The sequence below is a fragment of the Meleagris gallopavo genome, chromosome Z (genome assembly GCF_905368555.1).
Source record: "Meleagris gallopavo chromosome Z, MGAL_WU_HG_1.1, whole genome shotgun sequence".
Lineage (NCBI taxonomy): Eukaryota > Metazoa > Chordata > Aves > Galliformes > Phasianidae > Meleagris > Meleagris gallopavo.
Genome location: NC_139435.1, coordinates 46,108,646 through 46,133,439, shown reverse-complemented (window position 1 = coordinate 46,133,439; position 24,794 = coordinate 46,108,646). Strand labels below are relative to the sequence as shown.

Below are 24,794 nucleotides of genomic sequence, written 5' to 3'. Positions count from 1 at the left end.
TTATAGTTCAAGTTTGGCAAATTCAGTTATTGTTCAATGTATAGTAAATTTGAACATCAGGACAAATAGAACACTCTGTTAGTCAACAGCTACATCTCTATTCTAATAGTTTTAGGATGCTCATATTCTTTTTATGAAGAAATGATGTCTTGAAGGTTCTTTACAGACTTATAACTCCTCGCAGACTCTAGTAAGGATAGTTTAGCACTACGAAAATGTATGTGGTTTTTCCTCAAAGGGGATTTTGTTCATATTTCTCTGTCATGCACGGCAGATGCCCTAGAAAGCATAATAGCAAATTCTGGTAATTCCCATAATATTTTGCAGGTTTGTTTTATTACATCATCAGCTTTGAAATCACTGTATTAAATAAGAGTCTTGATTTACACTAAGAAAAACCTCTTTGACTTCTGTGTTTGCAATACAAAGCTTGAATATCAACTCCTGAAGTGAATTAGTAGAGCCCTAACCACACAGTTTGGTCGAAGAATTCCTTATATCACTAGGTTCAATGAGGCTAAAAGTGGCATTCTCATCTCAGAGGAAATGGACCCATACTGACATACAAAGAAATTGTGATTCAATGTAAGAAAAACTGTGATGGTGACTGAAGATTGGACCAGGTTGTCCAGTGAGGTTGTAGTGTCTCCATCCTGGAAGAGACGGGATGGGGGATTGGATTGGACAATGCTGGAGGCCTCAGCTATTCTGTGATTCTGTGATTCATGCTCTTACACTTATATTTGTTTATGTATTTTCTATACACATGGTACAAATCTTAGCTATTTTTAACTTGATAATTATTGACTTCACTTAAAGTGAACTATGGGTTCTCTTTTGGCTGTTTGGATATTACAAAAAGCACAAGAATAAAGAAAGAGAAGATGTTACAAAATGATGCATTTTCAGGTGTCATTCAAGGAAAGAGGAAGCAGGACAAAAATAAAGGGAAAGAAAGAGGGGGAAAAAAAGTACAATATTGCTTTATCTCAAGAATGAGTAGAGGTGTGTAAGGAAGAAGCTCTCCCCTACTGTGCATGGTAACTACTGTCGAATGCTGAACAACTGTTTAATCTGTGTTTAGCTGAATCTAGAGAAGTAAGCAAAGAAAGGCAACATACCGAAAGTGTGAAGCTCATTTGTATTATGTTTTTCAGCTGGGACTCCTATTTTCTGTCATGCAGCCCTTAATTGCTCTTGGCTTTGACCTTTAATGCAATTCTCCAGCACTGAACTGATCAGCATCTCCAGATTGACTCAGGAAGCAATAAGTGCTTCATGGTTAATTCAGTGCTAGAAGAGCCTTTTGAAGTGTTATCTTTAATCTCAAAACGACTTCAAATGTATTCCAAGTAATGTATTGCATGGATAGTGAAGAATAAGCCAGCAGATTTGTCTATGATTCTGACTTTCTTTTTTCCTCTGTATTGAAATAAGAGCAGAGGCTAGCCAAAAGTTCACATGCACAAAGCAGACCATTTGGGATAAATTTGTGCTTGCTATATTTTTCTGATACAATCAGTCATTTTTCTGCTGCAGGAATAACACTGTGATTACAAGTCAGGTAACTTTACTGAAAATCTGAAGACCGGCATCTTAATGTTTATATCTCTCTGCCACTGAGACTGAGAATTTCTCAGTGCATAATGGAGTGCTCACAAAGGATTTGGAAGGAGTGCTTATTACCATTTTCACTCCTTGCTGTGTAAGGGAGAGCTGTGGTTGATGTACTAGCAGGGGGAATGTAACACAGTATCAGTTTCAGATTCAGGCATCTGAAGACATGTTAGTTGTTATGTCTTATTTATTATGTGCAATAAGGAAGAAAAGATTACTTAGTAGTTAAGACTTTTTACCATAGAGAAATTTTACTGCTGCTTGAGATACATATTTTCATATCATTTAATTTTCCTTCTGACCTTGAATAAGCTGGGAGCTTCTTAGTGCTTCATATCTCTGTCTGTAAAAATGCACTGATAAAGCCTACCCTTTTTCACAGAGATGGTATGAATTCCTGTATGTAACAAAATCAGTTCATCTGATAGTATAGAGTCACCTCTAAAATGTGGCCATACAGCCAGTTCAGTTGAGCAAGGCATAATGCTATGTGATATGTATTTCTTCTTGTAATAGTATCCCAGAAAGTACAGGTATATATGTATGTCTTTATGTAAGCCAATCTAATCCTGGCTACCTCGAGTGACTTTGGGAGTGGCTATAATGAAGGAACACCAGAGAAATTGTAGGGAGAGTATGTGTAGGTCATGGACTGCTGTTCACATGATACCATGTAATTGTCTTTATGCTAAACTTCTGGTTTCCAAGGTGTTTATGAGCATTTCTGCAACACTGAGTAATAACAAGCTACTCACTGAGCTCAAAGCAACAATTTCTTTAGAAGCTGGAATAGTTCTGGTATTTATATAGCTTAGGGCTGCAATTTTCCTACTACAACACATAGCTACTATTACAAAGAAGATATGGCTGCATGTTAAAGACTACAAGAAAGTAAGGAGATGTAAATGTATATAAAGTGAAATGTAAATGTGAATATAGGTACAGAAAATAATTTAGATTTGTAAAATACATGCAGCAATTAAAATTATATACTACTAGATGTGAACATTTTAGCATCTTTTTCATACAAGGGAACCCCCATTATTCACCCTAGGATAAATTACAAAGAAACGAATAGAGTTCATAAAGTAGAAGGCAACTAACAATCTGGTCAGAATGCTTTGAGCAATGAGATTATTGTTCTATAAAAGAAGGCAAGGCACATCTGGCTCATACTTTGTTACAAATACCAGTTTAACTTTCCATTGTATACTTTTCCAAAGGTTAATACAGTTGCCTGAAAAATGGTAAATAATTACAGTAAAGATTGCATATGATAATGTCTTCTGGGTCATTGACTCAGAGACCAATAATACTGGATTTTACTTTTTGACTTCATTCTCCCTTTATAGTATACTCATTCTGAAATGATTAATTTATAAACTCATAAACCTAATGGGAATACTTTTAGCTATATCTTATTGCATATTCAAAGCAGGTAAAATAATTTATTTTGAGGCCACAAACATATGTCATATCAATGTCTTGTATTCAATCTTAGCTCCTTAGGTTAGGTGACAGATTGCTATTGTCCTCACAGTTTCATTCTTCCAAGTGCTGAAGGAAGGACTGAGTTATTAGAGTGAATGATCTTTTCTACGTTAAAGATTCAAAGAGTGGCTAATTGTATTTGCAGCCCAGAAGGCCAGCTGCATCCTGAGTTTCATAAAAAGAGGGGTGGCTATCAGGGCAAGGGAGGTGGATTGTCCCTCTCACCTCTGCCCTTGTGAGGCTCCATCTGGGATACGGATCACATCTGGGGCTTCCAGAACAAGAAAGATGTGGAAAATGGGTCCAGAAGAAGACACAAAGATTATCAGAGGGCTGGAGAGCATCTCTCCTGCAAAGGAAGGCTGAGGGTGTGAGTTTAAGTTTTTCAGCCTGGAGAAAAGAAGGCTCTAGGGGGACATCATTGCAGTCTTCCAGTACATAAATGATGCCTACAAGAAAGATGAGAAGGGACTCTGTCAGGGAGTGTAGTGATAAGAAAAAAAGGGAATGGCTTTAAACAGAAAGGGAGCAGATTTAGATTAGATAAAAGAAAGAAATTCTTTACTCAGAAAATGATGAGGTGCTGCTCAGAGAGGTTGTGGATACCTGGAGGCATTCAAAGCCAGGTTGAGACTCTGCACAGTCTCATTTGGTGAGTGGCAACCGTGCTCAGGGCAGGGGGTTAGTGCTCAATGATCTTCAGTGTTCCTTCCAACTCAAGACATTGTGTGATTTTGAACATAGTACTTAATGGGCTGGAAAATGTCAGGAATTTTAGAGAATTTAGGTTATACAACATATGATATTGAGGGATTTAGCATCTGGAAGAGGACATTTGTGACCTCGGGGTTTCAGGAAAGTTAAGGACTATCCCTGCTGTGAGTGGATGTGACACACAATGTAGCAGATTCAGGCAGGAATCGCTGAGCTGCACAGCTCAAGTTCATGTTATGTAGATTTTCTTCACAACTGTTAAAAATGTTCACATCTTACACGCTGCTTTTCATTGCTATGTCCTGTATGGCATTACAGAGATGGCAACTAGCGTTAAGTCATCTGGTAAAACTAGAAAGGAAATTAAAAATGATCTTTATATTTTTTAAAGTAAAAGCTGAAAAAGATTGATGATCCTTGAGGTCCCTTCCAACCCAAGCCGTTCTATGATTATAATCTGGAAGATAGTTTTGAAAGAAAGGGAAATAAAACTGCTTTTTACTAGCTCTACTAGTGTGCAGAGAATTCTAAATACTTCAATACATACAGATGGCGACATTCTCCCTTTATAGCACCTGTGTTATGACTGCATCTTGTGTACTGCTCGGAGGCACTGCTCAGAGTTATCTTGAGACCACAAGTAACGTGCCATCAGGGTCTGCTTTGATAGAAAATAGTTTCTAGCCATGATATTGCCTCAGCTAACTTGCACTGCTGAAAACATTTACTCAGTTTCTATCATATCGCTGCAGTAAGCTGTGAATGACATGTGAAACTCATACCCTTGGCTTCAGTGACTGATAAGTATAGGCAGTGTTGCTTAACTATTGCTCTTGCTTGCAAAAAACAAACAATATTTGTCTTTGACAGTGTCCATTACTCTCTTACTAACTCAGAAAAGTTAGATCACTTTTCCTTTTTTCTGTTGGACAGCAAAGTGGAAGATGTGCCTATGCAGACACGATTGCCCTCTCCTTATATCTGCAAAATGTTGAAAACTAGCAATCTGAAATACCTTGATTCAAGCTAGAAAGACTTACTTCAGGTTGTTATGTTGTTGTTGCTTGTGGGGTTTTTTTTCCCATTTAGTAGTTTTGCATCTTTTAGAACATTCAGAGGATCTAATTCTAAATGTTCTAGATTATTCCATGTAGTTTCATTTTTTCTTCCATTTTCTTGGCAAGTAAACACAAAAAAAGACATCTCTTATGCTGGAGGCGAATATGCAAATGAAAGCACACTGTAAAATGGTTGCAAATTTTCACTGGGAGAAAGGCTTTGAAGAAAGCTAAAAAAAAGTACTTTGGATAAAATCACAATCAACAGACAAAGTGGAGGTGCTTAATAGAAAAAAATGTTCAAATTGAGCATGGAAGCTAAATATTGAGTTCATGATACTGGACTGTAGTTCTAGATGTTCTCTTGGGATTTGCCGTTGGTTATGCTGCGGTACGAGAAGAAATTGTATTTCTCAGTGAGAAGAAAATGCAAGGCCTTTCACTGCAGGCACATCTTTTATTTCCTGCTTGGAAAATATTTAAAGACTAATTAAATTTTGTTAAGAAGTTAAAAAAATAGTAAATAAAGGATAGGAGTGATGAAAATTTGTGAAAAAAGAAATCAGCTTAAGTCTAAAAATTATTTCAGAATTCAGGGCACACAATTAAAGTCTATGTTGTAGGCAAGGTGCTATTTATAGCTTGTACATTCAGAGTTTACACTAGGAATGAGTTTATAGTGGAAAGTATGCTAGGTTATGAGTGTGCCAGTGTCTTTTTTTTTCCTAGCAAAATCTAATTTGAGACATTTGAACAGAGGTGTTCGCAGTAAGGACTGATGTTGAAGACTTTTTTTCTTCTCTTATAACCAGTTTTAAATCCTTAATGAAATGTGTGTGCCAGTCCTTTTATAGTAAAAATGAAGGGAATTTCTCAGCTCTAAATAGCATCCAGTAACAACAGAAAGGGAGAAGATTGAGGTATTCAACAACTTTTTTGCCTCAGTCTTCACTAGTGATGCTCTCAACTGGATAGTTCAGATGATAGAACTGGGGGAGGGATGCCCCTCCCACTGTAAGCAAAGATCAGGTTCATGATCGCCTGAGGAATCAGAACATCCTTAATTCCTGATGAGATGTAACCCAGAGTCCTGATGGAATTGGCTGGTGTGGGTCACTTGGCCACTCTCAGTGATACTTGAAAATTCATGGCGGTCAGGTGCACCCATTTTTAAGAAGAGTAAAAAGGATGATCCAGGGAGTTACTGACCTGTCAGCCTCCCCACTGTGACAGAAAGATCATGGAGCAGATCTTTCTGGAAACTATGCTAAAGCCCATGAAAGACGGGGAGGTGATATGGGATAACTAGCATGGCTTCACCAAGGGCAAATCTTACATGATCAACTTAGTGGCTTTTTATGATGGCATAAATACCAGTTACAAGGAAGAGCCACTGATGTCATCTAGCTGGACTTCAGCAAGGCCTTTGACATGTTCCCCATAACATCCTTTTCCACAAATTGGAAATATATGGATTTGATGGGCAGACTGTTCAATGGATAAGGAGCTGGTTGCAAGATTATACACAGAGAGTGGTGGTCAGTGTCTCAATGTCCAGATGGAGAACAGTGATGAGTTGTGTCCCTCAGGGGTCAGTACAGGGACAGGTTGGTACTCTTCAACATCTTCATCAGTGACACTGACAGTGGGACTGACTGCACCGTCAGCAAGATGACACCAAGCTGTATGGTCCAGAGAAACCTAGACAGGCTGAGCAGGGGGCCCAGATGAACCTTATGAGGTTCAAAAAAGCCAAATGCAAGGTATTGCACATGGATTGCAGAAATCCCCATTATCAGTATAAGCTGGGAAACAAAAGGATGGAGCACAGCACTGCAAAAAAGGAGCTGAGGGTACTGGCAGATGGCAAACTGGATACGAGCTAACAGTGTGCCCTCATAGCCTGGAAAGCCAACCATATCCTGGGCTGCATCAAAAGAAGCATGGTCAGCATGTCAAAGGAAGTGATTCTGCCCCCCCAGTCAGCACTAGTGAGGCCTCATCTGGAGTACTGCGTCCAGATATGGAGTCTGCAGTACAGAGCAACCTGATCTAGCTGTTCATTGCAGGGGAGTTGGACTGGATGACCTTTAAAGATCTCTTCCAATTCAGATGACTATATGATTCTATGATCTGGCTCTACAACCTTTGATGTTGCAGTTGTGAAATAGAGGTCATCCACAAACTCACATAGTAGCTGTAAGGAATGTTGCTCAGCCATAGCACATTTTCAATTCTTTCTTTAATTTTTAGTTTTCTCATTTTACTCTCACCTCACTTCTAGGAGCTGCAGCCTTTTGCAGTCATTCTTCTCTTTACACCTCATGGTTTGTTCACTGGAAATTTGTGGATACAGACACTAGACTTCAGTAATCTCTCTCTGTTGCCCCAGTTGTTTAAACTGGGAACCTGCAGTTCTTCCTGCAGCTAAAGTCTAAACCAAAGCATGCTTTGCTTTGTATAGTACAGATACATGCAGCATTACAACTGAGGAAGAGTTCATGTGTTCCCTTGGATGACTCATGTAAAGCTCACCTAGAACTGAGGTCCCAAGCAGATTCTTAGCCATAGAGCATTTCTCTCCACCTCCCCAGCTCCTCACACACACTGTTACAGAGCATGGGCTTGGGGGAAAAAAAAATGAAAATAAGTTTTTAAAAAAAGTGTTGTTGCTTCAGTTGCTCTCTCCTCCCCACACAATAGAAAATATCACATTTCTTAAATAGTGTTCCCCTGAAGCACAACTGAGTTGCTGTGACTGCTTGAGAGCAAAGAGCCTCTGGCATCTCCTGGCAGGAACTGTTCCATCTTGGCACTGCAGAGATTAGAGCTAAATGCCACAAGTTAGTCTGTAAGTATAAGGAAAACAGCCCTTGCTCTACGTTTATGTAAAACAGACTCATGCCCATACCTCAATCATATAGATTACAGATGTAAACAACAGTATTCAAAGACATTAGTTCAATGTAGTACAATCTACTAGTGTGTGTTAGAGGTGCAAAATTGTTCTGTGTTAAATGCAGGCTTTTTATCTGTGCTCTTTGTCTGTCAGATTTAATTAGGGCAGTGACCTGATTTCTTAGAAGTAGAGTTCTACTGTCTACAACATTTCTAGTGAGATTAGACTATTAAAAAGTTCATTTGTTACATTTATGCTTTTCAGAAAAATTCATTTTGAGACTCCTGGAAGTACTTTTTAAATTGCAACCATTCCTCAAATTGGCCAAAAAGTCAAGGTGATTTTATAAAGTCATCATGCTCTGTCAGCCAGATAAACCATGTTTTTTAATATTCTACTTGTTTCAGTAACATTTTCTTTAGTATTCTTTGCTGTAATACTAACAGTAGCCCCTCAAATGACTAACTCTTCTCACTTTGGCTCTGCAGTCCCCATGCAAATGTTAAAATAGATGTCATACATGAATAACCCACTTTAGAATCAAATTAGCCACTATACAGGCATGAAGAGGAGTGGGAGTGGAAGCCTGGGACCTGGTCAAATCCATCCTCATAGTTTCTGATCCCAGAAAGCATCAAGTTAACTGTTCTTGGGTATGAGCCCACTTTCTCCTGGGGATCCATTATAACTGCATAAGTAGTCATTCTTTTTCCAAAGCATGTAATATGCAATGACATTTCAAGAGTAAAAATAAGAGATGGAAGTTATTTTCCTGCAGATTTTTTTTGTAAGTTCCCTCCTTGTCTCATGCAGTATCTCCAGAAAGAGGATGACAGCATTCATCCATGCTGTTTTTCTGGTTTAATTTACCAGCTTTTTTTTGGACATTTAATGACCAAAGTTTGAATGCTCATCTACACATATATAGATGAACACATAGATGTGCACATTCATATATGCATATATGTAAATGGAGAAATGCATATAAGCACATATATAATATGTGTAGGTTACTCCAAAAGTAATGCTTCTATTTATTTCCATTGAAACTACAACAAAGAGCATAATAACACAGTTTGGTTCAGCAAGCATCAGTGAATGTCACTGAGTGCCAGTTTCTCTGCATGGAGCAGTTCTGACTGCCCCTCTGCTGCCAACTGTCACAGGGCAAGAAAATGAAGCAGGATATATGTGAGAAGGTTCATTTTCTACTTCCATATGACCAACATCTGCTTCTGAAGATTGTAACATGATTATATTGGCCTCTGCCAAGAAAATAAAATAGGAAGCCTTGCTTTCGGAGCACCTTGCATAGCTTATAGATGCAGTTGCACCAAAGAAAGAAGATTCTGTTTTCTGTATTAGTGTATTTTGGTCACCAAACTGCCATTCATTACACTTTTGGAGGCTTTTCTTTGCTTCTATGCACATCTAGTTGGGACCGACATGTGAGCATTGCTCTGCCTGTCTAGCTAAATCAACAAACCTTTCCTAGAGTAGATTAAATGCAACTAGGGGTTAGCGCGGCTCCCAGGCTCTTGCGAGGCAGCCCTCAAGCTCGAAGGTGGAGCTCTGCTGGGTTTAGTGTTTGGGGATCTTCACAGGCATGGGCTCAGGTGTTTGAGGTTTTTTTCACTCCCTGCTGTGTGGCTCTTTAAGAACCCTTCCCTAGCAAAACAGCCTCACAAACGGCATTTGTACCATCAGCTCTGACATTTGGATGTGAATCTGTGCATTTGGCCTCTGAAAAAGAAATGAAACAGAGTTGACCCCACAAGTCAGGCGTAATGGTATGTGACTGGAGCAGGCTCCCATCTCCTGTGAGCTCTGCAGTTTTTGAAACTTGGAAAATTTGTACAAGTCACTGAGATGAAATCTGGGTCAAAAAGAGGCCAGAATTTTAGCTTATTTCATAGTTTTTAGTTCACAGTACATAAGGGATATTAAGGCCCTTGGAAGCATCCATAGAAGTGGACAAACGCTGTTTAACAACCTGGTAGTACATGTGACAGAGAAATTACAATCATTCCATAGTACAGACTGGAGTATCTGAAAAGAGGCAAGCACAGACTTTCCAGAGCAGTCCTTTGTAGATCCTCCTGTTTTCTTTTCTTCCCTGTGGGGCAAGGGAGGCTAATGTCAACGACCAAAGGGAAAAGCAGACCAAAGCATATTAGCACATCAAAGGGAAAAGCAGTCCTTTTTAGGCAACCTTTTCAGCTGGGAATGCGTTGTTTCCCATGATGTTCGGTTCTTCACTGTAGGCCACGGTTCTCACATCCGCGTTTGCAATGAGTAGAGCTTGCAGAGGAAATTTTTCTGTTGTCTTGGCAAGCGGTCTGACACTGTACTCTCTAGGACAAATATCTGATGTGAAAACATCAGTGAAGCTTTAACTGAAAAAATTGCTTAAGAACGGCTGTAGTATGTCAGGGCAAAAGTTAATCCTGCCTGGTGTCCAAGGATCGTGTGCAGCAATTACTTAGGGAAATAATAGATATTTAAATAAATAAATAAATAAATAAAACGGCAGGAGTAATGCATTCCTTCTCTGGCTCACCTTTCCAACATCTCAGGTTGCACAAGTATGAGATCTTAGTAAGAGATCCCTATCTATAGCCTATTACTGTTCTTTCCATCCCTCAGAGTATGACAACCCCCCTTGATAATTGATGCTTCTCTTGGAAGTGTGGATGCGGTTTGGGTGTCGCTGACTGGAGGGCGTTCAGAGCCTCCGCAAATGCGATTTGAGAACTAGAGTACACCGCTGTGGAGCTGAAACAGCCTGCATAATGCTGAGGACACCACAGGACAAATGAAAGCCCTGCTTTTACTGTAGCAACGCTGACTTTTACAATTAACTCGGTTGAGTGGCGCTTGCAAAACGTATCAGTTCTATCTGCTTGCCATTTATTTAAACTAACTTACTTTGGTATCTTTGAAATCCCCATTCAGCCTAGTGGTAATGCAAATATTCTTGCTATTGGCTAAGAAAGGGTATTGCTTTGTCTAGCATAATCCAAATCAATACACTTTCTTCGTTAACAGAATTTTCTAATATAGAGATTGTCAAGAAAATCTGTTATGTGGTCTTTTTTTTTTTTTTCCTCCCATGAAATCTACACAGCTTTAATTTACGTGAGGAGCTGACCAAAAAACCAGAATATATTGCCTGCACCCAAACTAAATGTCAGGACAGTGCAATTAAAAACTGCATTGATTTTTTGAGATCTGTTTTATGTTATACTCCAGTGAACTGAAATGCATCCTCAGGCTTTTTATTCTCTGTATCTCTGTGTGAACTAAACCCATGTCTGTGCTAAATGTAGATTTCCACACATTCTTTTCCTTAATATGTGCTTATGTGGCTTCTTAATTTTGCAATGCAGGCTGCAGGTATTTCCTGGATATAGATTATTCAGTCACATCTTCCTTCATCTGAATAATCTGAAACTAAAATATTATGTACTTTGTTCTTGTAATAGATATGTGAACTGCATACTCCGCAAGCTATTTTGCTTGCACAACGTAAGTGAATTGTATCTACCAGGACATGTTCTGCCTTATGATTCTGTTAGATGGTTGCATATTGTTCAGTTAATTCTATGTTATGTCACTCTGAAACTAATGCCTCCTATTTTTTTCCCCATGGAGGATACAACAAAGAGCACAATGACACTACTTGTGAGAGCAAACTATCAACTACAAAACACTGTTTTTCAATGGTCACCACTGTGAGCTGTGCATTTTCATCAGCAATGAACAAGAACCTGCACGCCATGCTCTTAACAATCTGCACCATCAGTGGTGACCCACTGTCACTGTCACTTTGATGAAATGTATCACCCATAGCCTCACTGTGCTCACATCCACTGGTTGATCTCCGTAAATGTTCAGTGAGTGTTAGTGGGTGCCATTTTTTCTGCATGGAAGAATTCAGTGACACACCTTTGCTCCATATGCACTTCCGTGTCAGACGCTGCTTTGTCGGGCTGCCCCTCTGCTGCTGTCTGTCTGTCACACAGCAAAGAGATTTATATTTTACATTTTCTGATATTTACTCAGATGGTTACAACTAGTTCCTCATCAGAATATTAAACCAAGACTGTTTGGAGGAGCTCAGGAGTTCCTGAGTGTTTTGTTTTTTTTTCTTTCCTTTTGTGTTTTGATTGTATTTTTTTCCTCAACTTAATATTCTGTGCCATACTCTGAGTGGCCCAGAGTGGAAATGGAGCTATTATTTTCCTTTATATTTACATCAATGAAAATCTCGAAAGTGTCATAAAGAATTATTGTGGAAAGGCTGCATTGCCCTCCACACCTTCAGAACAGAAGAAATGCCATCTTCATTTTACACATAAGCCTCACAGTGGACACAGACAAGCCTTCCATGTAACTGATCATTGCAAAAGTCAGGCCATTAAGCCAGCCACGTGTGTCCTCAGTTCATTTACAGATATTTAATGTTCTATATCAAGGCCAACAGCACCGTTAGATAAAGCATAGAGTCTACTTAGGAAGTTACTGAAGTGACGTACCAGGTCTGACCATTAAAAGCTGTTTTGAGAAATCTTTCATAAGAGAGAAAAGGATGGGAAAGGCCTTTTGCACTGAGAGCATGCTTATAGTTGAGTGTGGAGTGTTAGGAAGCTCTGTTTGAATATAGTGGATCATGTCTTTAACAATGCAGTCAGAAGAGTTTGGGCCTGCCATAGACAGAAAAAAAAAACACTTTTCTGCCTGACATAGAATTATAATTAACATGCTATAGTTGAGGCATGTAAGTTGAGTTATTCAAGTCTCGCCTGGACGCCTACCTGTGCAACCTGGTGTAGGGAACCTGCTTTGGCAGGGGGGTTGGTCTCGATGATCTCTAGAGGTCCCTTCCAACCCCTACAATTCTGTGATTCTGTGATTCTGTGAGGCCTTTGCAAAAACTTAGGGCCAGAAGTATAAAGGGATCACCCTGTACCATAACACATTCCTCTTTGGTCAGAGTTCCTCTTCATCCCAAGAAGTCATAGAATCACGGAATGGCTTGGGTTGGAAGGGATCTGAAAGTTTACTCAGCTCCCACCCCCTGCCATGGGCTGGTTGCTCCCCCCAGCGGAGGCTGTCCATCCAACCCAGCCCTGAGCACCTCCAGTGATGGGGCACCCAAAGCTCTCTGGGCAGTTGTGCCAGGGCCTCACCACCCTCTGAGTAGAGTCCTCACAGAGCACAGCAATTCCACCTTAAAGCTAGCTGCATTTCTTGCCTTGACCCTGAGATAGGAAGGTCTTTAGGAAGACCATGAACATTTTATATAGCATAAAATTATTTATTTTCCAGTTTGAACTTATTTATGGCCCCACGTGTTCTGTTCCTAAATTATAGCTGAAATAATGTTCTTTTTCTTCTCTGGCATTTACCCTGATATATTTATAGGCAGCAATTATGTCTTTACTCAGCTGTGTTTTGCCAGGTCGACAAGGACAAGTTCTTTTAGCCTCCTCCATAAAGTAGGTTTCCCTTTCCTTTGCTCACCCCAATAAACACTTGTCTCACTGTGCCCTGTATTAAGGCATTGCCAGTGGCTTGGAATTAAGGAGGAAATTGCCAGGGATTTGTTGATACAAAGAGCTTGCTCTAGCTCACTCTGCACTCTGTTGCCAAAACCGACAGTGTCAATCACAGCCCTTGGAAAGACCACCTAGAACAGTGTCATTCATGGATTATATTGGTGGTTATCCACTTGTGCCACTAAGTGAAATGCCTCATGTAACCAGCTTCAGTCCTGGTTATGCCTTGTAGCAAAATTTCTGGATTATCCTTTTTCTACTCCAGTAAGATTAGGGCTGCCATAAGCTTACTTAGTTTGAAGTGCAGATCTGCAGTCACTATTTGGGAGTATCTGCAAGGGTTAGATAGACAGTCTGGAGCTTTGAATATTCATTAATTTTTGGCATCTTTCTGACACCTGACTGACAAAACATGTCTGTGCAAGTCTCTGTTGTCATTGCTGTAAAATAGCAAAAGGTAATTTTTTAAAAAAGTAATTGGAATTTTTGACTCAAAGAGCAACTTTGAGATCATAATGTGAACTTGTGATATTCCCAAAAAGTAGACATTTTTTATATATAATAATAATTATTATATATAATAATGAAGCAACACTGTTTAGCAGGAGGTTAGAAAGCGTTGCCATTATTAAGATATTGTCCCACAAACATCCACGAGCTTTGTTTTTTTTATTGTTGTTGTTTGTTTTTTTGCTTGTTTTCCACTTACTTTAACCATTAGGAAGTTAACTAAATATTTGGTTCTAGCTTTTCCAGCGTTTCTCAATATTCTTAAGACCCTGCATTGTAAAAAATACTTAAGAAAGCAGCGGGAAGCTTGGTATAGACAGACATCTGCACATTTGTATGTTTGTATGTCTATGATAAGCTATAATTTGATGTTTAAGAATGTGACAGTATACAGTGTCTGGAAGTGGTTATGAAGAAGTCCTTTTCTGCTCTAGATATATCAGTGCAGTGAAGTGTGAGGGTCCCTCTGAATGTCACTAGATTGTCTTCCACAGTGCCCTCTGAGCAGCAGAATGCTGTGCTGTGACAGAGTGGGTGCAGACAAAGGATAGTCAGCTCTCCCACCACTTCCATGCCCCTCGGTGCCTTTCCGGAGGGCTGGAGGGAGCAAAGATGAACTCCTGCTCCCCAGAGCTTGAACTTCTGCCCTAGCCTCCAGGCCTTCATCCTCCATAGAATTACTGATCTCTGCAGAGAGAATGTTTTGCCATTGGTCGCTGATTAATTCAATTAAATAAATGCTGAAAGAATCGTGCTTTTACAACTGATCCCCATATGTGCTTGATCTGGCTGCACCCACTTCTATGCCTTTATGACTGAATATCCAAAGGAAACATGAGAGTCCTTGCAGTTAGAAGCAGATGTTTGATGGAAACAGTGCCGCTTTAAAATTAAATCATCTTCTTAGAAGCAGTGATTTGGTGGATACTTTTTCTAGCAACACATAACAGCAATGAAAAAAAGCATGCAGCGTGTTGTATCACTCTTACTATTTCTCAAGAAAAGTGGATGGCTTGTTAAAGTCACTCTGAAAGATTCCAAGTGCAGACAGCATGATTTCTGGATCACAGGAAAGAGGGGGGACAGGACCAAGTACTCACGGTCAGATGGAGAAGGGGCTACTTTATGCTTTGCACCAGGATCCTTGCCAGAAATGGTGTGCTGCTGGTAATTTCGTACAGCAGGCTGGCACTGGGCCTGTGCTCATTAGTCTGGCATTGCATCTGTTCTCTAATATAGCAGGATTGTTCAAGGATATGAAGGCACCACTAATGTTTTTAATTTTAATGTGGCTGGGACAGTCAGATTAGCTGGGGAAAAAGAATGTGAACTTCATCAAATTAATTGTGGGACAATCAGAATAGAGACGTACATCCCACAGGTAAAACAGATGGAATCTCACCTACTTGCATATCTCAAGGTATTATAATTATCATGGTCTGATTCCTAGACTTACCATTCCAGTAACTTTCATAATATTTCCTAAGCAAAAAATTTAATCCTAAATTATAAGGTGTGATCAGATAATTCATCTTGAGTTATTTATAAAGAAGTGTGAGTGAGTCCAGGAAGCTTCTTCTCCAAGATACAAATTCTACGAGTAACATGATCGTGTGCTTTTTCTAAGCTTCTCTTGAATTCATTCATTTTTGCTATATTTGCAAGAAAGGAAATTTCTTATAGGAAGCTTGAGGTTTGTTTTCTTTTAATATGTAAAATCAGTTTTTCTATGTAGTTTACACCTGTACTTGGTGGAGACTGAACAAAACTTGGGTATTTTTAATAAATCTCCTAGGTCTGCTTTAAAATACCAGCAGTTTTGCTGAGGCTGAGAGTACAAGAGCAGTCTCAGGGGAGATGTGGCATGAGCTGTAGGATGGATGAGCAAGCATTCACCACAGAAAACAATGAAGTTAACCTAGTACTTTAGGTAACTTGCTTTTTGTTATCATGAGTCCTGCATCTGGCAGATCTTAGTGATTAGGCAACAGTTAGTACTGCTGCTTTGATGTATGATACCGTGAACATGACCAGTGCAAACTAGAGTCCCAAAGCCTCCCTGTTCAAATGTTCTAGTCTAATGATAAGTAATTTAACTCCACAATATCTATTTACTTGAGTGCCTTTTCACACACACACACACGCAAAAACAAACAAAAAAAAGAACATCTTTTTGTATCCAGAAAATTAAAATAACCCCATGTTCTGACAGACTCTGTAGGTCCAAAACATTCAGCTTAAATCTATCACTGCAAGGCTAGATATGGAAAGGTAGCTAAAATTTTCAAAACCAAGAATTAAAGTAAATATTATGATCATATTAGCAATAGTTATTATAAACAGATAAAAAGAATGGTTTGTAGGAACCTGTTTAATGATATTTCACGTATGAGATTTTCTTCAGTGATCCAAAGGAGATAGACATCTAGTATTCACTAATCCTCTAGAGGAAGAGAGCACTAGAAACCTCAGTCATAAATCCAAGCACCTAAAAAAGTACTGGCAGAACTGGATGCATCAATATGATAAGCTAAATATGCAGAAGAAACTCCAGCAGAACTCCCCAATGCATATGCAGTTGCAGAAGAGTCAAGAAAAGTCAGGGAAAGAGATCAAGTTCCCCTACTGACCTCCAGTGACCTCCATGCTTGCTAAAGGACAAAGGAGACATTTTGACCAAAAAGATGCTGGAAATACAAAAACCCATGACCGACTGATCACAAGTGGTATTTCCCAGGGGTTGCTATGGGAGCCCATCCTGTTTAATATCTTTACTGATGATCTGGATGAGGGGATTGAGTGCACCCTCAGTAAGTTTCCAAATGACATCAAGTTGAGAGGAAGTGTTGATTTGCTCGAAGGTAGGAAGGTCTTACAGAAGGACCTGGACAGGCTGGATAGATGAGCTGAGGCCAACTGTATGTATTCCATCACAACAACCCCTTGCAATGCTGCAGGCTGAGACAGAACGACTGGAAGACTGCGTGAAAGAAAAGGACCTGGGTGTTTTGGTTGGCTTGCATTAGAAATAGCATGATGTGCAGAACTAGTAAAGTGTTCGCCCCTTTGTACTCAGCACAGGTGAGGTCATACCTCAAGTACTGTGTTCAGTTTTGGGTCTCTCACTACAAGAAAGACATGGAGGCCCTAGAGCGTGTCCAGAGAAGGGCAGTGAAGGGTCAGGACTGCAAGTCTTATGAGGAGAAGCTGAGGAAACTGGGATTGTTTGTGTGGAGAAGAGGCTCAGAGGAGACCTTACCACTCCCGACAACTGCCTGAAAAGAGGCTCTGACAAGGTGGAGGTTGGCCTCTTCTCCCAGGGAAGAATGATAAGACTAGAGATAATGGCCTTAAGTTGTACCAGAGAGGTTCAAATTATTCAGGAATAAGGTTTACAACATTCAGGATATTAGGGAGAATTTCTTCTCAGAAAAAGTGGTAAGGCATTGGAACAGGTTGCTCAGGGAAGTGGTGGTCTCCTTGTCCCTGGAAGTGTTTAAGAAAAGAGTAGATGTAGTAGTTAGGGACATGGTTTAATGCACAATATTGGAGGTAGGTAGATGGATGGGCCAGATGATCTTAGAGGTCTTTTCCAAGCTTAATGATTCTATGATTCTGTGATTCAATCTAGATGGAGAGCCAGCTGCATTAGCTAGGTTGCATATGTTCTTTGAAAACCACTGGCATGCAGAGATTGCAAATGAATCCACTTAACAAAGAAAAAAGCAGAATTCCTTTTCTATAGTGTTACACTATGTTATCAAAAAAAAAACAAAAAACAAAAAAAAAACCAACATGCCATCACCCTTATTTAAAGTGAAAACAGGCAGGATCCTGAACTCAAGACATTTTAATATACTCCATTATAAAGAATAGTAAAGAAGCCTACTCGTAGTGAATGATCTGAATTCCATAAATGATAGCTGTTTGTTGTGGCGCATTTGCCTTACCCATTCTTGCATCAAGGCTAGAATACCAAATTTTCTAACTTCTTAAGACCAGACTGCGCGACCTTGGGTATACTGTGAATAATGTCCAAAGTATTGTTACCATTGTTATCCTGTGTCTCTGGAACACATTTCATTTCTAATACATGAGAGACACTTCAAAGACTGCAAAGATATTCTCTTTCTCCTTGCAAGCAATTTATCAGCATTTTTCCCATGGAATTAGCAGACTCTAGGGGATTTCAGATGTCTTTGAATCGTCATGCTGCTTTTTCTATTGAAATATTCTGCCTATGGTCAGGATAGTACTATGACAACTTGTTATCCAGACATTGACCATCTGGCACTGTAGATGGCCCCTACTTATACAGTCTCACATATTTCCAGGTTGCTTTAACTAATGAAGTAGCATGGGAGGAGGTCAAGGAAATCTTGCCCTAAGTCATGATAATTGACCATATGGTTGTTATCGTTCTCATGCCATTGACTGTTGCTTCCTTTTGCCATTGCATCGGTGAAATTTCATTTGTGTGAGCAGCTTAACTTGAAGAGCAGTCTACTGAATCCATTTTGTCTTCATTCCATCAGCCTCAGGGGCATTTTGTCCATGGAGAAACTTTCTTCTCAGTAAAATAATGAATACTGGAATTGAGACAAAACAGAGTAGGGCCATAACAGGGCAAGAAGTGGATTTTAATTTGACTTTTCTGTTTGAGGTCTCAAATCTGTAGCTGAGACCAAGTACTTTGCAGCCTTCTAGAATGGAAGATCTTTCAAGATTTTGAATACTTATAAGAAGCTAGGTGCACTTCAAGAGAAAGGCTGATGTTGCCATTGCCTTCTTTAGAATAGGACATCTAAAAAAAAGTCAGTGCTACCAAGATGAATCTGAAACTGAAGGTCAGAAAAGAATAGGCTAAAGGCATCCCAAGTCAACAAAACACCTATCTGCCTTCCACTGGCTACATCAACAAGATATAAACTGACCAAAATAGTTGCTTGGACTCCTAATTAAATTGTAAAAAATTTATGTATAGACATACTGATTTATGTGTTCACAGTATGGAACTGAATCTCATTCTTATGGCTTGACTCAGTTGCCTAAATGTAGGTTTTAATATGCATATGGAAGACATGAGCTTCAGGATACTTGAGCTGGTCATCTTAAACCAGTAGTCTATTTCTCATCAGCTAGATTGAGATATCAATCTTCCTGTTTTTAGGAAAAGCTATAGGGGAGAGTGTGTAAGTATGTCTAGATTTCTCTTCATCCTTCATCATTCTTAGGAATAAGAGGTTTTCCGTTCATGAAGCTTGACATACTTTCCCTGAAAATACATACATTTTATTTCATTAGAAGGTACTTTTACAGTGGTTAGCAACAATTGCCAGATGGAACAGATCTCCACAAAGAGTGGGACCTATTATGGCTTGTATTTTGCTGTAGAATTATGCACAGATGTGAGTAATCTACTGATTCGGGTCTATTTATTTCAACACTAAATTATTTAGATGGATTTTACTAATTCTGTTAGCTGTTTTAGGTGTCACTGAATACACGTACATTTGCTTGTTGGGTTTTGCTGTATTAAATACAGGAAAATCTATAGAAAGACAGAGCTGTTAATGAAGAAGGCCCATTTTTCACTATTCTGCCCTAGGAATTTGGTTTTCTCTCTGTCCTGGTGCACTATTCCCCATTTCCTCCTTGTACAAGGTAACTCCTGTTAAATTCCTCTCCTCCTAAGCCTTCCTTGCACCATGAAGCTACATATGTGAGCAGCTGGCAGAATACGTTGCTGCAGCACCCTTCTTGTGGCATAGTGAGTGAAGGGAACTTTCAGCCTCACACAGTGGATGCCCCAATGTTCTCTATGTTGAAAGCAGTTGCAGTAGTAAAGAAGGAAGAAGTTTTTTTTTTATTAAAAACTGAAATTGATATCTTACATAGTTTGCATTTGTTGCTGTTCTTCAGTGAGATGCTCTCTGAAGGCATCTTTTTTATTTGCAGAGTATTATATTAAAATATAAATATTGGTGCTTTATCAGCTTTTATATATTCATATATATATTCATGAATTATGGTTAAGTTTAACAAAATGGTGATTAATATCAGAGTTTTAAATAGTGTCTAAGAATGAATAGGTTTAGAGAAATTTAAAGCTGACTACTTACCTAAGCCTTCAGATCCTCTCTTATAAACTACTTGCAATCTCTTTGTATCCCTGTTTAGGGAGACAGCAAATTCTGTAAAATGCAGTAATTGAAAGCACTGAAAACTTCTTGAATATGACTAATCATTACCAGTTTTTACTGATAACTCACTGACTGCCAGCCAAGATTTTATTAATTTCAATGCTGTTGCGGTTTCATAATTTTTTCTTGTCAGTATTTCACATCAGAACACCATGTGGACCAGTGGGAGTTAACGAGTTAACGTTCTGGTTCCACTTACTTTTGTGGACTCTTTGAGTACCCTGATGGGAGGGGAGGGGGCGGCACCCCCGGAGGACATGGCGGGCAGAGGCAGTGGGGTGGAGCTCCGGACGGGACCCGAGCGACTGCCTCTCTCCCTCTAGCCGGGGCTCGGCCGTCTCAGCTCGCCGCGGAGCAAAGCACGTGCTTTCCCTCGCACTGTCGTGGTTTGACTGGCATTTTGAATATTCTTGTCTCCTTTGTTTTGTTTGATTTAGTTAAATTCAGCAAATTACTCTTCCTCCTCAGATCGTTGCCACTGTGTTTTCTCTTTGTTAAAACTACCGGCTAGCTCTCTGCCATTCCCCCTCTCGCGGAGCGCAGGTGGCCCGGGGCCGACCGGATCGCGGCAAGCCGTTTGTAACTGTTTTTTTTTTCCCTCTTCTTCCCGGGGCCTGTGCCCCCTGTCACGGACTTATATCTAAGGATAACCCCATGACAAATGCAAAAACATCCACACCTATCATTTTCCCCCAGGGGTCTTGTTAGGCTGAAATTGAATCTGACTGCTATTATTTTGCCTATAGCTGAGGATGTAAATTTATTTTGTGAATTTTTGGACAACATACCCAACCTAGGGGCTGTATGCCTTACCTGGTGATATCGTTGTGTATTGTGCTGGCTCCATGCCACAGCTGCCATCACATCAGAACAGTGTCATGAAGTGGGATGTTCCTGGCTGCAGGCACCCATTGCAGGTGGCAAAGGAGAGGCTGCCATGCTTAATGGAGAATTCAACACTAAGGAGAATCCTGCCCAGCTAGAAGAATGTTCGTCCCTGATCATCAAGTACAGATCATTTGGTGTCTTAAGTGGAGTTATGGAATGGATACATTTTCCAAAAGATGAGCTGAGTATTTGCTCACTCATTATACAGTCTTGAAGGTCTTGCTGGTTTTTTGTTTGTTTGTTTGTTTGTTTTGCATTCTGAGATAATTCAGATGAAAGATGGAGACCAACTTTTAACATGATTTGATGGTGACAGGATAAGGGAAGGTGGCTTTAAACAAAAAAACAAACAAATAAATAAATAAATAGGATTTAGATTAGATATAAAGAAGAAATTCTTTACAGAGAGGGCAGTGAAGTCCTGGCATGAGCTGCCCAGTGAAGCTGTGAACATCCCATCCCTGAGGTGCTCAAGGCCAGATTGGATGGGTCCCTGGGCAGCCTGATCTGTTGGGTAGCAACTAGCCAGTGGGCAGGGGGGATGAAACTGGGCAGGCCTTAAGATTCCTTCTAACTCAACTATTCTGTGATTGTATGACTCTGTTCCATCATTACAAGAGAGACATACCTGAGCAGTGCAGATAAGCTTGACCAAAGTCAAAGAAATTGCGTGCATATTGGCTTTGTATGTACTTCTGCACATTCAGTGAACACTTCAGACTGCCATTTTTGTCTTAAGTGCTAGTGAGAAGCAGAAGCACAATCACTGTATACTTTATCTATTCAAATAGCTAAGGTACTAACATTTTAGGTATATCCCTCCAAAAAATATGCCTACCTCTAACCCAAAAGTTGATCTTGTACCATATCCATGGCTGGAGCAGGTCCGAAGAAGGGCAACAAGGCTGGTGAAGGGCTTGGAGAATATGCCCTACGAGGAGAGACTGAAAGAACTGGGGCTGTTTAGTCTGGGGAAGAGTAGGCTGAAAGAAGAGCTTATTGCTCTTTTCCAGTACCTGAAAGGTGCTTACAGCGTGAGCGGGGTTGGTCTCTTCTCGCTGGTGACAGGTGGCAGGATGAGGGGAAACAGACTCAAGTTGTGCCAGGGGAGGTTTAGGCTGGATATCAGGAAAAATTTCTTTACAGAAAGGGCTGTTAAGCACTGGAATAGTCTCCTGAGAGGGGTGGTTGAGTCACCATCCCTGAATGTGTTTTAAAACCGTTTGGATGTTGTGCTCAGGGTGATGATTTAGTGGAGAGTTGTTAGGGTAGTGTGGTTTGGTTGTGGTTGGACTTGATGAACTTTAAGGTCTTTTGTAACCCAAGCTATTCTGATTCTATGATCTATATCTATAAAGTTGAAGAAAATGAAGAATGAATGAATCCAGCATCGCTTTGCCTCTCATCCTGCTTGTGTGACATGGTTACAGAATTGGTGAGCACAGAGTAGAGTTTGCCTCTCTTTGAAGGAAATGAAATATCTCTGAAACATCTTTGTGCATGGCAGCTCAGTGCAAAACGCTAACTCTGTTCATCTGATGGCCATCACCCCACAGAAATAGTTGCTAAGGGGAGGATTTTTCTCCATGACATTAATGTGACCTTGACAAAGGAGGGAGGCCGTGTGTGGGGTGCTCCACTTGTGTACCCAGAAGGTAAAGCTTCTTTGTTCCAACATTGAACTCTAGTTCCTGTGCTTGCACAGACTGGGTGAGATGGGAATGCTGTCTCCCAGTGGAGTAGTACTCCTAGTCGTCTGGCTGATGCAGCTGTTTTGTTTCACCAGTGACAGAGAAAAGAGCAGGTTTGTGTCAGGAGGTTTGTGCAGAGTTCTAATGACGAGTGGTTGAGACACTCACAAGCAGGTCTGCAGAGCCCCTGTGGAGTGTCATAGCTTTGGCATCTCCAAGGCACAGATTGTGGTGGGTACACCCCCATGGGCTTTCCGTGGGATCTTTAAAATCAAAGCCTCATTGTTATCCAGACTTTCTAAATCAACAGAACTCTCAACCAATGAGAAAGAATTGTCTGTTGTTTGCTAGCAGCCAAAAATAATCCAGACAGGCAGCATTTTTCCCTCTCAGAGTAAATATGCCTGGTCTGGGATGTGTGAGAGAAGAACAGTGCGTTTTTAGTCCACTTTCTGCATGCGACCCCCCTACTCTGCTCAGGCTCAGGCTGATGTGCTCTAGGGGGAGCCACATGTGCCCTTGCTCTCTGAAATGGAGGTCATCAGCTGCCAGGCTTTCCAGGAAAGAGGGAGTGGCCACAGAGCGTGGAGTCACAGAGTGTGGACCACCTGGAAAGCAGCATGCAGCTGTCACTTGTCCTACCTTTAGGCAGTCTGCAGTAAGGGATGCTGAACAGACTTTGAGCTCTCACCCGAACTCGCTTGGAGGAATGGAAGGGCAGGCAAGTAATATGCATGTGCTGCTATGAAAGAAGACAATAGCATTTCTGTATTTTTGTCGATAGTTCTGATAATCCAGATTTTAGGTGTATAGATGCCTGAGTCTGCTTAGAGACAGGGGCTGCTTGGAAAGCTCAGGTGGTGACCCAGGTTCTGACCAAGAGCACCCTGCAGCTCTGATGTGCTTCTAGCTCTGGGAAAGATACAGGAAAAAAAGATTACACTTCTCCCTGCACTAGAGAGAAAGCCTATGAATAATGCTGTCTCTAGTTGAAGACTGAAAAAAAAAAAATCCTAGTCTTGAAAAGTGAAGTTGGGAAATAACTATCTTTTGTTTCAAGAAATCAGGATAATTAAAATTATAGCCATAAAACACAGATCACCCTGAGCTCTCTATATAAAACTTCTTGTATTTTATGCCTCCTTTTCTATTTCAGGTCTTCATTTGCCTAATTACTACTCAGAGCCTGGCAGAGAATTTCCCTGCAGCGCTCAGCTCTGCTGACTGCAGAGACCCTACCTGGCACACTGAGTTAGTGCGTCAGCATTCTAGGTAGAAATGAATGAAAAATCAATCAGAGCAGCTGCAGTGGTAGCATATACAACTATAACCTACTTTGTGCGTGGTTTTGTTGTGTTTTTAGATATCTCTTAATATGGTAAGTGGATTCAGAATAAAATAGACCTTTCTAATCACCTGCAGAAATAATCTGCCATTTTTATTGCTTGGCTTAAGCAAACTTGCCACTCTTTCTGCTAAGTTAACTTGCAGCCTTGTCTCAAATGCCAGAACCCACAAGGAGATGGTTTTTGCCTTAAAAATCTGTCACCAGCAAATTGCATCATACCACAAATATAAACTTAATGATGGCTTTAGTTGTTTTTACTGTATTTGTTGACCAGATCTGGAGTGGGTCTGGAAATGCAAAAGTGCACTAGAATGTTTCTGAAACACTGCTGTAGCTTACATAGAGTCTTGCAAGGAATTCGTTTTATGGCTGTGTGTGAATGCTTTTATTCTTTCATGCTGCATTTTTGTGTAGCTTTTTCTATTGCAAGTTTCGTTTAATGGAAGACCATGATAAAAAGGTCCAACCTTCATGCCTAAAGAATTTCTACCTATTGTCAAACCCTCATATCAGTGGGCAATATATGTTCCAGATCCCTTTAAAGATCACTGCTGTAACAAGTTGTGCAGAGCCGTTCCATAAAGGGCTCCAAAAATTGACGAGTCTTTCTGTTATGTGATGCCCATACAGTGAAGAAGATTCTTGTGACTGTGAAGATGACAAGTCTACTCTTTCTGGTGCTGATTTCTGTCTGCTGGGCAGAACCTCATCCTGACAACTCAAGCCTAGAGCATGAGAGGATTATTCACATCCGAGGTAAGGAAGTACATTAGAAAATACCTGTATCTTGGGGAGACAGAATGATATGCTTAGT

General features: G+C 40.2%; 1 protein-coding gene across 2 annotated transcripts in view; it reads left to right on the top strand.

The window, feature by feature from the left end:
• The window catches only part of HAPLN1 (hyaluronan and proteoglycan link protein 1), a 97,582-nt gene that overhangs the window by 9,221 nt on the left and 63,567 nt on the right, over positions 1–24,794 (top strand). For both annotated transcript variants that reach the window (XM_085213683.1, XM_085213681.1), the window contains exon 2: positions 24,611–24,736. In XM_085213683.1, the coding sequence (XP_085069809.1) occupies positions 24,637–24,736 (100 nt within the window). In that variant the 5' untranslated portion in view covers positions 24,611–24,636. The remainder of the gene's footprint in view (positions 1–24,610; positions 24,737–24,794) is intronic.